The sequence below is a fragment of the Triturus cristatus genome, chromosome 9, assembly GCF_964204655.1.
Source record: "Triturus cristatus chromosome 9, aTriCri1.1, whole genome shotgun sequence".
NCBI lineage: Eukaryota > Metazoa > Chordata > Amphibia > Caudata > Salamandridae > Triturus > Triturus cristatus.
Window position 1 is genome coordinate 40,228,166 of NC_140592.1, and position 13,936 is coordinate 40,242,101.

Sequence of the window (13,936 nt, forward strand, 5' to 3'; positions counted from 1 at the left end):
GTTTGTTTTAGAATATTGCAAGGTGATATCTAACAGTCGCTGTAAGCCTATCAGGGTCCGGCTAATCAGCACCAAGTCATCTGCGTAGAATAGATTAGACAGCTGAGTGCCGCCTAACTTGGGTACATGAGAGTTGTTTTCATTCAGCAGGATTGCCAGTTCAGCCATAAAGAGATTGAATAGTGTTGGTGCGAGCACACATCCTTGTTTTACCCCTGTGCTTGTGGGGATCATCTTGGATAAGAATTCCCCTGCACCTAGTTTGACCTGAACCCAGGTATTGCTGTGCAGGAGAATTAATTGGTTCAACAGCAATGATGGAATTTTCATTTTCTTTAATTTTTTCAACAGCACGTTTCTATTAACATGGTCAAAGGCGGAGCTGTAATCAATATAGCACAGGTATAAAGGCTGTTTTGCCGCAAGAGCTGAGTCAATCAAAAGCGATAGGGCAAGAATATTAGTAGTTGTCCCCATGTTTTTACGGAATGCAGTTTGATTGTAAGGAATTGCTGTTGTATCTTCCGCCCAGGATGTTAACTTCTGGAGCACTAGGCCGGCGTAGTATTTTGCCTCATTATCAAGTAAGGCTATAAGGCGATAGTTTCTTGGATCGTTCTTGTCTCCTTTTTTGAAGATTGGCGAGATAACTGCTCCCCTCCAAGATCGTGGGATTGTTGAGGTCTGCAAGATTTTTTCAAACATTGGTTTGAGAACGGCAGCCCAGTATTCCGGCTCTTGTTTAAACACGACAGGGGGAATGCCATTTGGGCCTGGTGCTTCCTCGCGTCTCCCTTTCGAGATTCTTTTGCATATCTGTACATTTGTGATTGAAAATTCCTCATTGTGTTCGAGAACTTATTTGTATTGTGAGTTCCACGCTTCGGAGACATTATTGGGTTTGTATGAATCTTTCCGTGGTTCTTGGGCATCGTTTAGATGTGCACCAAGGAAAGTTGTCCAGGCCTCTTCAGTGGCATAGGATTCAATCCTCTGACTTTGCTCGCTGATCAAACTGTTAATGTTTTGCCAAAACCGCGCGCTGTTATTTGTTTTGGCGTTATGTAGGAGTTTTCCCCAAAAGACCTCATCAGCTTCTTTTTTAAGTCGCCATATCAATTTCCTGTGAGTAGTTTTTAGCTGTCTAAGCGCTTGGCATGCAGCGGGATCTGTCCTTGCTCTTCAGAGAGTGTTGTTAATCTGGGTTTTTAACTTTTTTAGCTGGATATTTTTTCTAAAATTGTGATGGTTCTTGTGTTTCGGGGCTTTGACCCTTCTGTCGGTCCTTACGTTTTTATTTGTATTGAATTTATCTCGTAAAGTTTTAGTGAACATCTCCCAACTTTTGATTGAGTCTGTGGTTGCTGATGTTGCCTCTCCTAGTGCTTGTTTTGCTTGAGATAAAAGACTTTGTAGGTCATTAGTTTTGCACTTTATCCGCCTTTAGTTTGTTGAAAATTCTGAACCTAGTCTGTTGGCGGCGGGAGGGCTTGATGTTATTGGAGCTTCAATCGTGATTTCCTGGGGAAGGTTGTCACTGTAATCCATCGAACCGATGTGGAAATCTCTTGCCCTTTGATACAAGCCTCGAAAGAGAGAAATGTGAAATCTATTGTGGAGCTATCCTTAGTGCTATGAAATGTGGCGGATTGAGGACGATCCCCTGAGAATCTACTATTGAGTGCTCGTAGGCCCAGCTCTTCTAATTTTGAGAGTAGGCTCTTAGCTGTTTTCGAGCTTCTGCCTCCCGAGGTGTTATCTTGGTTGCTTGGTTCCCAAGCAAAGAGATCCTCATCTTCGTTAATCTCTGAGGCTAAATTGCTGAGCATATTTAAGTTGAAGTCCCCGGTGATGATCAGGCTGTTGGATTTCTCAGTTGTTATTAATTTTGTGAGCTCTTCCTTCAGCTGTTGAGCTCCCTTGGTTTTTTCCCTAGGGTGTAAGTAAAGGTTTATTAGGACTATGTCCTCTTTTTTGTTCTGCTCTGGAGGTGACACTCGCAGTGCTTGCATTGCATTTAGGGGAAGTAGCTTGTAAGCCAGGGGTACTACTTCAACGATAGATTTTAGTGAGCTATATATAGCCAGGCCTCCCTTCTTATGGCCAAACAATGAGCTCTGTGTAGATGGCAGGGAGTTTAAATTGTATCCCGACAATACTGGTGGGATGTCGGTCCAGGTTTCTTGCAGTATGATGATGTTGAATCTTTGCAAGTAGGTGTTTAGTTCTGGGTCTGAGAATTTGTCTCCTAAGCCATTGATGTTCCAGGAGCACAGGTTGAGGACATTAGGCATATTCCCTATTTTTGGTTTATTTTGTCATTGATTTTTGACTTTGACATTTAGGGTCCTGGTTAGCCAACTCCAATTTTGCGAAGTTGGACTGTAATTGGCAGATACTCTTATTGGCCTGTTCTCGATGGACTAAGTTCTATGGGGTTTTACTTCGTGCCCCTCTTGGGACTGAGTTCGAATTAGGCTGCCCATTCTCTTTCTTTTGCTGGCTATCCAGGGCTAGAGGATCTGGATATCTTGGTTTCAGAAATGGTTGAAGTTTTATTCCCCATGAGTCGAATTTTGATTGTTCTTTTAGCAGTCTCTCCGGGAATTCTGCTGTGACCCATACTGTTTTTTTTGCTTCTACCCCTGAGTGTCCCGGCATTTCTATGAATTCTACTGATTCCAGATCACTAGAGGATATATTTTTAAGACTGCCGATTGTTTTCAGTAGGCGTAGAATATTCCCTCTATTTAGAGTATCAATTGTGCCCCTTGATTTATACTCCGGGTGGAAGACTATTATGGTAGTGCCTATTTGCCCCTTGACTTGTGTCTGGCTGTTGTTCACAATATTAGGGTCCTCCTCTGAGCCTTGATGTTCCTCGTTTGCTTCTACCCATCTTTTAACACTTGTTTCATTTTTCTTCGTTAGTTTTGGTCCAATACTGCAGTTGCTGCCCATTGAGGGCTTCCTCAAGTGTGTCCTTCCTCTTTTTTGTGAGGGGGACTGGTGATGAACCTTCTTTCTTGAGATGGTTCTCTTTCGGATTTTTTCCTTTCATCCAGGTTTCCAATTTCTTGTGGGTTGTGTTCTGTTTTTTTGTCGTCTCTCATCTCGGTCAACCTGTCTTGCGATTAGTCAGATGTCGCTTTCCCAATTTTGTGTGGGGAGCTGGTAATAAGCCTTCTTTTTTGTGACTATTTTCTTTCGGGTTTTTTCCTCCCTTTCTGATTTCTGATTTCTTGTTTGTTATGTTCTGTTTCTGTGTCTTCTCTCATCTCAGTCAGCCTGTCTTGTGGTAGGCCAGATATCACTTTCTCACTAGGAGTGCCCTTACCCCAGGGTATTACCGCAGTTTTTTTCTTTTGATTTCTGCCCTTCCTTTTCTGTTTTCTTCCCTGTTTTCCTGGTTGAAAATGTTCCGGCACAGCTCCAGTTTGTGAGTTTTCACCCGGTGGCAATGTATTTGCAGTTCGTGTTGTTGTTTGGGTTCCTTCATTTTGTTGTGTATTGCTGACCGTTCTCTTCTTTACTTCTGCGGTTTCCCTGGTCGAGTGTGGATCTTGGGTCGTCTTTAAGCTCTTCTGCGTTGGTGACTGCGTTCCTTCTAGCTGTGGCGTGCTTATTTCGCATCTCCTTTTGGCGGGGTTGGTTGATCGGTTACTTTTTACAACCTCCCTAATGTCAGAGAGGAGATTGTCCATTGCCGTTGGGAGTGTTGCCAATTTGTCCACGATTGTTATGCAGGAGCAATTAGATTGTGTAAATTGGGTTTCTGCTTGCGCCCTTTTGACCAAGTTGTTCAACTCTGCTAACTTTCCGTCAATATTGGCAACAAATATTGACAGCGAGTTGAGGACAGAAAGTTGTAAGTGCATCTTATCAGACTTGTATTGAATGGCGTTTACCGATAGTTGCATTGTATGCAAAAGCGATGACCAGATGTCTTCTTTTGCTTTCGGTGTTACCTTATCCAGATTTTCGTTGGTTACGCTGTTGGACCCTCCTGGCAATTCCTCCTTAATGGCCGCCGGGTAAGATACCACCAATTCTTCCCACTCCTCTAGGGTGAGATACGAGGTTTCAAAGTCGTTGATCCAAGGTGATATAGAGCGTGCTTTGGATGAAGTGGATGGACTAGGGGGGATCGATGTCTGATTGTGTAAGGACACCTCCTTGCTCAAGTTGCTCCTGTTGTTTCTCAGGTTTTTCAGATTGTTGATCATTTGTTTGAGATGGATGCTGCCCCTATACTCTAACTTCCTGTGTGATTGTGGAATTTAATTGCCGCACTTCTTTAGTGTCTATCCTTATTGTTAGTTCTCTTGTGTTCCTGGGTTCTTGCCTTACCGGCCTATCCTCTAGCGTTGTCAGTGTGTGTTTGCACAATGCTGGTTCTATTTGCGCTGTTAAATCTCCATGCTGAGTGTATTTGCTGTTTTGCATGTCACCCTTGTCCTGCAGGGTGTAGTTCCTAGGTCCCCAGTTTGCTGAATCCTCCAGTCCATCTAGTCTCTCAGGGTTTACAAGTGGTTCTTGTCTGCCATTTGCAAATTCTGAGGATTCGAAGAATTCTTCTTCTGTATTGTTGTGGAGCCTTGTGGGGCTTGTGAATCTCCTCTTCCTGTTTTCTATTGGAGCAAAGTTATGACTTGGTCACATTTTGGCCCTCTTTTTTATTCGCCTTTGTGCCCACAGCCATTTGGGTCTGTTTTTGGGCTTGAGCCTGCCAGCTCCTGCCTTCGTCCCTGATCCTGCGCCATTTGATTCCAAGAGGCCCTCCTTTCTGGCCCCTTGGTCAGCTCTTCTTTACTTACAGGTGCAACCTCTTCTGCGCTGTTCTTCCCTTTTCTAAGGTCGGCTTGATCCCTTTCCGACCGAACCTGTAGTTCTTGCGTCAGGGGGGTTGCCCTGTTTGCCTTGCTTGGCTGTAGCGGGATTGGCAGATCACTTATGTTGCTACTATTTAGGCAGAGGACAGAGCCAGCGTCTTTGATGAATGAAAATTTTTAGTAGATTTTAGGTTGAAAGCTAGATTTATTCACTGAGAAAACATTTGCGATCCCTCTTGCCTTTGTGTCTGGCGGACATTTGGGGCTTGTGAGCCGGGGGGAAATCAAAGGAAGTTCTCCCTCCTCAGCTCCGTTTCTCCCCTCATCTGTCCTCTTGTCTTCTTTGCTAACATTCATTAAATCTTTCTTGAGGTTTTTCATTATTCTCCTTGGTCTTTTAGGGGGGTTCACGGGAGCCATATAGTTCCTTGACTTCCCTGACCTCATTTCTTGTCTTTATTCCTTATTCCTATATTCCTTTACTCCTCCTCACCCTGGGTTGATGCGATTTTATTTTGTTTGCTTATTATCCGCGCTTGTTAACAGGTCTCGTGCCTACACTGGGTGTGAACTTATTAGCGGTTTAACAGTGGTGTTTCTTACTCCTGCTCCTACACCACACAACTCTGCACCGCACTCAGTAGGGTGTGACGGAGGCTCCGTTAGTGGGGGCTGACGCCACTCCCTCTTGCAATCCCTCTTGCGGTGCTCTCCCCTTGGGCACAGTCTTTTGTGCAGGCCCTATGTGAGCTTGCGATTCAGTGCAATAAGTCCTGTCACAATTCTCAATGTTCACGATTCACAGCTCACGGGGCCCACAGGGCTTACCAGGTTGCAGCAATGCCGCACTTCCCTCGGTCCAGATGGCAGTCAACTCTAGTGATGTTTCTCAATTGTCAATTATCAGGCAGCCAGGCTCGTAATCAGTAACTAGAAAGCGCTCATAGCCCCTGCCTCTTTGGGGTGATCGCTGGTGGCTCGCTGCGGCTCCTTCCACGTTTTAGGTAATCGCTGGCGACTCCTGCCCCTTTAAACAAAGCACTCCTGGCTCCAGGCTCGTTCGGGTGGTCACTACTGCCTTGAAGAGGAGTGATTCAGACAGTGATTCAGACAGGAAGCGCAGTCAGCAAGCAGTCACTCAGTCAGTAGTCTCAGACAGATCACAATGACGTGTCTGCTGACTGCTGTGGTAGTCAGTATGGTGCGCAGGAGTTTTTAGTAGGTAGTTGCAATCTCAATAAGGGAGCGAAAGGGGGACAAGGAGGGCAAAGGGGGCGAGAGGCACAGAGGTCACAGCGAAATGCGATGCGACAGCAACCCACCAACTCGCAGTCGCCGCTGTAATCCAAAACTCTGTGTCCGTCATGCAGCCTCTGCTCCGCTCCGCCAGTTCTACCTCTGCGCCTGCTCCCCTGCTGCCTTGTTGCCTCGCTCCCCTTCGCCTGCCACACGGCCGAAAAAAACTCCCCAAGCACAATGCCTCAGACTGGGGGTTGAGCTGGGAGCCACGGGAGGCGAAACTGCAGATCAGCAAATCGAATCAAATCAGCAGATTGCTTCCACGATGGTACCTGCCTGTTGCGGGGGCAGGAGCTTGCTCCTGGGCAATTCTGAGCCCGCTGAAGTTGCTGAGGCTGCTGCTGCTGTTTTATTGCGCCACGGTGTCCTCCGTGAATGAAGCAGAATCAAAATCCGTGCACTGTACAGGGCCTCCATGCGGCGGACTGAGACTCAAGGCTGACGCCAAGCTCCCGCCTCGCTTCCACCAGCTCCGTGAGTCGGCGGGTCGATAAGGTGCCCCCGCTGTATGTGAGAAACAGGGGGGGGGGGGGGGAGCCGTAAGCTGGGAGCAAGGCTTGAGTCTAGAGTCACCGGGAGCAACCGGCGTCCTCGCGTCTCCCTCGCGCTCACACGATCAGCACGAAAACACGGAACTGGAACCAATGGGGTGGTAACTGAGCAAGGATCACATCAAGTGGCTGTGGCCAGACACAGAGCACAGTCATGTCACTTCTGCTGAATATACTTTAATTTATATTGCATATGGTGAATTTGGTCATTGCTTTGTAATCCTTATTTTATATTTTCTCATCCACTGTGCAATTTACCTCTCCAGAGTGTTCCTTCATTCCATTTTGTGATGTCTGTATTTTAGGCCTGTGCTATCTTTGTAATAATTGAGCTAGCCGGTCATTGGAGTGAAAACCTGCTTATGTTTAGTGTTTTATGCCCCTCTGACGTTTCTGGTAAGAACTACAAGTTTAGTTTAGTTTGCTTAACTTGTTCTGTGATTTGCAGCGTTACATTAGTTCTCTAAAGAAATAGTGCCATTCCTGAATGACTGTGAAGGTTGTTCTTGATGTGTTCATTTGCATGGACATTACTTCATATATACTTTGCTGATGCTGGTGTGTGGTTAAATCAAGTATTTTTGACAGACCTCTTTTATTCACAGAGGATTACTTCTCAGACTTGCAGCCAGCTTATCCTATTGTTAGGTAATCTGTTCTCCCGTCCTATTCCTAAGAAATTAAACATTTGTTGTGTGTCTGTAGAATTTACGTTGCTGTAATACTAGGTGTGAAGAAACCCCCTTTGACCCCACCTTTATTCAAATGGGCCACCCTATTCTCTGATACATTAGGAGACTTTTTCGAAAGGTGGGGCAAACTTGTGAGTCTCACCAAAAATCTTATTTGTTGCACCTGTGTACCCTGTTTTTTAATTGGACTTCCATTGATCATCCCGATGTGCAGTTATATTATAAGCTTAATTCCATAATGAAGAGCAAGTGTTATAAATAAGTTATGTAATTTTTATACTGCCAGCCAGTCTTTATTGGCTTTGGCGATGTGGTCTCCAGAACTGGATCCTGTAGTCAAAGGAGGGCTTTCTAGTGATGTGCAGTCTTTCTCAGCTGGGGAACATTTGGGGTAAGACCTCACCATCCCAGGTACCATTCTGCTCATCTCTGTAATCGCATTGGCGCTTGGCTCCCAGAATACCGTTTTTCACATTCAAATTATTGGTGCAGCTTGATAACTTCTTCCCAAACAAATGTGTTCTTGTTAAATCAGTTATTTGTGAAGTCATTTCTCTTGCGCTACTCTAGAATAGTATCTCCCATCAACTTTGGACTATGACACAATGGTCGAGATAGTTTTATAATTGTACTCCCGGTTTTCTGGAACTGCCCCTGTGATGATATTGCAGAACATAAGCGCACGTACCGGACCGTGTCTCTAATATTGAATTACATTTATTTGGGGGATTAAGAGTGTATTCATGCTGAGAACTAGAGGAATTGCATTGAGACTGACGAAGTCCCTGACATACTGCAGTGTTCCATATAACAAAAATGTTTTATCAAAGTATTTTTCAAATTTCTAGTTTCTAAATATATATATATATTTTTTCATTAAGTTACAGATGACATGTATGCAGAGCAGACAGAAAACCCAGAGAATCCACTGAGGTGTCCGATAAAACTATACGATTTCTACCTCTTCAAATGGTGAGATAACAAAAATGTCTTTGTGTGCATGTGAATATATGTAGTAAAGTTCGTTATCCCAACACTTATGTCTATTGGTTACAGCATTTCTAAATTGGTTCGCAGAAGCGGGTAATGTTGCAAGAGTCTAGTATTGCTTTGTTGTATGCATCCTTTCAGCAAGTGTTCATGCAGCAACACTAACCTGCACAAAATAGATATTTCCTCCTTTGCTGTGATCTGTTACAGCTACTTGTATGTATGTTTCGACAGCTATTCTTCCTCATTCAAATGTTTTTAAGTCTTCGCTTGTGTCATGAAACGCTATGCACACGCTCTGATCACCATACCTTCTGGTTTGCCATAACCTGTCGTCTTTCGCTAAATTCTTATTTGATTGAACTCAAGCCATTCTTACTGGCTCCAGCAACTAAACCGTCTTCCAGGTTTAATATGAACCTAAAGCATTGGGGCGCAGAGGGTCATATGGAATGCTGAATCTGAGGTTCTAATGACCCTTCATACCAGGCTTTAGGCACAGACAAACTTCCCTGGGGCCATGTATCAGGCGTTGCGTCACACTCTCATATAGTTTGAATGTGAAAGGGGTTTTCTGAGGGTTAGCAGCTCTTTGTTCTGTTATAAATTACTTCTCCACCGACTAATACTGACTTGAATGGTGTTACCTCAGCACCCCTAGCCTCACCCCCCCCTCCCCCAAGCTGTGCCTACATTAGTGTCTTGGCCAATGTTGCCTTTTATGTTTCCAGAGGAAACTAGGTGCTCCTTGGTCCATACATATAGGGGATCACTCGCCCATCCTCCCCACTGAAGTTTCTTGATGTTCAGAGATTAACTCATAAAACATTCTTCACCACTCCTAGGCCCTCATGATGTTAAAGAGCCTTATATAGTGCTCCCAGAGTTTGCCTAGACTTTTCTTTCAGTTCCATGCTATGGATAGGGGCTGTCATTTGCACTTCTTAGTACCACATCCCATATGTCTATTTTTCAGGTGTCACCTCATAATTTCATATTTTAGGCACGCTTCAGAGGTTGAGTCCTGGCAAAACACCTTCCAGCCAAGCATGGTCTACATCCAAGATTTCCCAAGTTAAGACCCAAAGGTTGACCAACTTCTGTGCACTTGCATTGATCTAAAGTAACCATTGTTCGTGAGATCCACTAGAGAAACTCCATCTTCCACTCTGCCCCCTTACTTTGGTCTTGGGAAACAGCAGGCAGTGAAATGATGTTTCCTATGTTCAATGCTTGTTGGCACACACTTGGATTATCTGCCTTGGCTCCTCCGACAGAATGCATAATTTTCAGAGGTGCGCGTAATGATCATCCCTGCTGGGAAACATGACATGCCAACTCTAGCTAAAATCGTCATACCACCCAGGTCCAGCATACTGTAGCTAAGTTTTGATAGAAGAGAGTGTATATTGGGGATGCTCACAGCTAAATGCCTAGCATTGGTTTTCTCATAGCCTTTTCTAGTCAATCTGCTTGTTCCATGTAGAGAACCAGCCTCTAGAGAGTAAAACTTTTTTTTTTATTTCAACCATAATTGCGCACTAGTTCTAAACCTGTAGATATAACATTCGTATATTACACAGTGGCAGTAATAATTATGTTGTTATGGTTCAAAAACCCTTTCCATTGAATACGTATTGTTTTGCCTATAGCTTTTGGCCTGATGGACTCATTTGTCACTTATATAGCCAGCTAAGTAGCAACACGCTAATTTTCTTGATGTATGCAGGGGACATAAGTTAAACGGGAGTATGGGGTTCTTAAAAAAAAAAAAAAAAGTTGCCATTCTCCATTAGCTCACATTAGAAATAGACTGAGCTGATTTACCCCAAACTTGGCAATAGAGTAGTCCTTCCCTCAGAGAGTTTTTATCAAATGTGATTGACTGATCAGGGTGATTTGGGGTGGAGGCGAGGGTTGGGGGTTCCCGCCCCCGCCCTCCCCCCATCTTGATAGTCAATTATTTTTTTTAAATCTGTGATGTTTACACTGGAAAATTATTTTCCATAGTGTGTGGCTGTAGATACACATGCTCTGCATACTCCTGCCGTCTAGTGTTGGGGTTTGGATGCTCGCAGCATCTTTTTCTTCAAAGAAGCCTTTCGAGTCATGAAGTGTGGCCACTCCTCCCCTAGTTGACAATGCACATTGGCTACATAGTTAGATTATTTAATTTTTTTCTACCATTGAGTTTGGACTTGTACTAATCTGGCTCTGTGTTTTGTGCTCAATAGCACCTTTGTTGGGCCTTTTCGACCCTTTGATTCTGGTTGTCCTGGAACGACCTTCACAGATCCCTACTCTCACTTAATTGTTCTATGAACCTCAAAATAAACACTTCACTCGTCACCCTCCGGTTTGGCTTCAGCCCCCTCCCATGGCCTTCCACCACTCGTCTCCGATGTCTTCTTGTAAAAATTACCAGGTCAGTGATTGAATGGGTGCCCTTCCAATACTGCCCCAAGTGCCACTCATAGTACCCTGGACTGACCACCATGAAGTCTGTAACCTCTGCCTCTTGCCTGAGCACAAGAGCATGTGTCAAGTCTGCCTTACCTTTCGGTCGAAGAAGACTCTTCGATACCTATGCAAACAGAGGTGGGCACATCACAGGATGCAGAGGTGAGATGAAGATGACACCCCGACATCTTCGGGGAGCGCGTCAGCGAGGTGGTGGAAGGAGCTGACCCTTCGGGGGGACCCAGCTGCTGCAGTTCAGCTCAAAACTGAGCTCGCCCTTTGAATCCGAAGGGGAGCACCAACAAGATGCATGCGCTTCATGAGCCCCAAAGACGTCGACCATGAGTATGGTCACTAACTTGTCCCAACCCATGGCCGTATAACTGACGCCCCAAGAACTGGCTGAGCACCTCCCCAGTGGGTTCCATGCATTGAGCCCAGAGACTCTAAAACAGTCTGCTTGTCAATCACTACCTCCGGGCCATTATCGGCACCAACACAAACCCTTGGAGCAAACCACGATCCCTTCTCCAGGTGTGAAGGCCCACTGAAGTCACAGCCAATATCTGAGCCAATGACTCTTGCATCAAAGACCATGCCGAAAGCAACCTCTGAACCGACTCAGAAGCCCACTTCGGCATCGAAACAGACACTGAAAGCTAAAACCACAGCAACGCAGAAAAGCCACTCTGCGCCTTAAGTGCCATCAACGACTGGCTTTTACAACTCCGAGCAACCAATTCTACTCCTCCACACCCCTCACTGCGGTATGTGCCACATTTCCCATCTGCACCAAGGGGTCAAGCACTCATCCTATGGGGTAGGGCGGTCCACAGTATCCATAGGACGACTATGATGCGCCCTTTGATCATGAAGCCTAGGATTACCCAGGACGACTATGATGTTGATCAGTCAGGCGACTCGGACCCTGATCTGTACCCATCAAAACCTTCCCCACCTGATGACATGTCCTCATACTACAAGTTTATACAGAGGGCGACTACTTTCCATAAAGTAGGCATGCATGTTGTCCAGGAGAACAATTAATTTTTGGTGGAAACACTCAAAAACACAGCACATCGTACAGTTACTCCAGTTTTGGAACTTTCATAGATCACATGCTTGAATCTTTCCACGTCGTCAAGATGGAAGTCCCCGGTACCTTACAATAGCAAAGCAATGTTAAAGATAGAGCATGAAGGCCCTAGGCCCTTATTTTTGTTTTGGGAAGTTTTATATAGCGCGAACTAGACCCGAGACGCTTGTGCCACTGAGGATGTTTTAAGAGTGCCTCCTTGATCTTTGGGAGGACCTTGGTTCTAACCCCAGAATATCAACTCTCACAAACGTGTACTTCCCTGCAAACCGTTAACTTCGTTTTTCTCCATAGGAATACATTGACTGTTTTTCCTTGAAAATTGTTTCAAGTGTGGAGTTGGTTTTGTATGAAACATTGAAAAGCTGCAAATGGAAAAGGAACTTAAATAGTAATCTGAAAAGTAACATACAAAGTAATCTGTAAAATAACTGAAAAGTAATTTCGAAACATTGACTTACCTGTAATTTAATCAACTGCATTTGAACCTGCATTCAACTGTAAAACATTGCATAAGATTTTTCAAAGCGTTTATTTAATTCACCTGCACCAGGCTTGGTTCAAGAAATAAAATAACTTAAATAATATTTTTGAAACAACCAAATTGGTCTGAGTTCAGTCTTTGAGTGTTTGACATCATTTGCTTCCTGAGTGTGTACAACAAATGCTTAACACTACCCTCTGAAAAAACCTTACTGCTCGCCCACACTACCACAAATAGAGAGTAAGGTGCTATCTACTTTTACCTCTGCCTACCTTTGGTGTTACCTCATTTTGGTATCGTATATACAGAGCCAGCTTCCTACACACCTTTCTTGGAAGACAGCTTTCCGTGTATCAATAACATCAGCTTGCAGGGTTAGCGAGATTCAAGCACTATGTTCTCACGAACCATACACAGTCTTCCACTCCAACAAAGTGGTCATGAGGACTCACTCGAAATTCCTCACCAGGGAGAGTTTGGACTGCCATGTCAACCAGACTATCTCATTACCTAAATGTTTTCAGAATCCCTCTACTCCAGCAGAAAGAACTCTTCATTCCCTGGATATAAGGATTTAAGATTTTATCTTGATAAAACACGGGACATCTGCAGATCGAATCAATTGTTTATCAACATTGGTCTGGTCCGTACGGGTTTAGCCACTTCCAAAAAATCCATTTCCAAAGTGGTTTGTGGAAAAGATCATGGAACAAAACCAAGTAACTCCAGTGTCCTAATTGGGCGGGTAGTAGTTGCTCCTGCCTACATTCAGTGTCTTTGTGGTGGTTAGCTCAGATTGTGTGTACTACATTGTCTCATAGTAAACATTTCGTTTTTGAATGACTGTTCTTAAGGGGTACCAGTGTGGAGTCTAGGAGAAGAGTAGCAGCACACCTGTGAAAACAGTCACCAAGAACTCCCATACTTGAAAGACTGTCTGATAAAGGGAGATTCCTATCCCTCTGCTACAAATCAAGCTTGTCTGAGGTTCTTCTAAAATCTAGGTCTTGCAGTCAGCAAAGGAAAAGTAGTCTCTGGTTCCCCCAGAAGCAAAATCAATCATTGGGAGCAAGACTAGACACATTTGTACACAACAGATGAGAAGTTCATCTGAACCAATCCACAGGACAGGAATTGCATATGTTCGAGGCATATGAGCTGCAGATTATACACGGTGCATAGCTCGCCATCTAGTGTTGGGCCCGGATGTTTGCAGTTTGTTTTTCCTCTTGGAAAGTCTTTGGAAGTCACGAGTTCGCTGACTCCTCCTTTGGTTCGTATTGCGCATGGGCTTCGGCTCTATCCTCAGATTGTTTTTTTCCGCCATCGGGCTCGGATGTAATACTTCGCGCTCCGGTTCCGAACTTTCCAGTTCAACGATCGACGCAAAATCCTCGCTCATCGAGATCCTTCAGATAATAAATCATCTTCATCACCTTCTCTTCGGCACTTCTTCGATTCCGGTCGTCGACGGCGGGCTTCGGGCCTATTCCGGCTCCGGTCTCGGCTGATGGAAAGAACTCCTTTCAAGA

The 13,936-nt window shown here is 44.6% G+C and overlaps 1 protein-coding gene across 6 annotated transcripts in view; it reads left to right on the plus strand.

Moving 5' to 3' along the window:
* Window positions 1-13,936, plus strand: part of QRICH1 (glutamine rich 1) — a 308,643-nt gene that overhangs the window by 262,948 nt on the left and 31,759 nt on the right. For 5 of the 6 annotated variants that reach the window (XM_085624337.1, XM_085624341.1, XM_085624339.1 and 2 more), the window contains one exon: window positions 8,256-8,346. In XM_085624337.1, the coding sequence (XP_085480463.1) occupies window positions 8,256-8,346 (91 nt within the window). The remainder of the gene's footprint in view (window positions 1-8,255; window positions 8,347-13,936) is intronic. The other variant, XM_085624340.1, reaches the window with a different exon arrangement.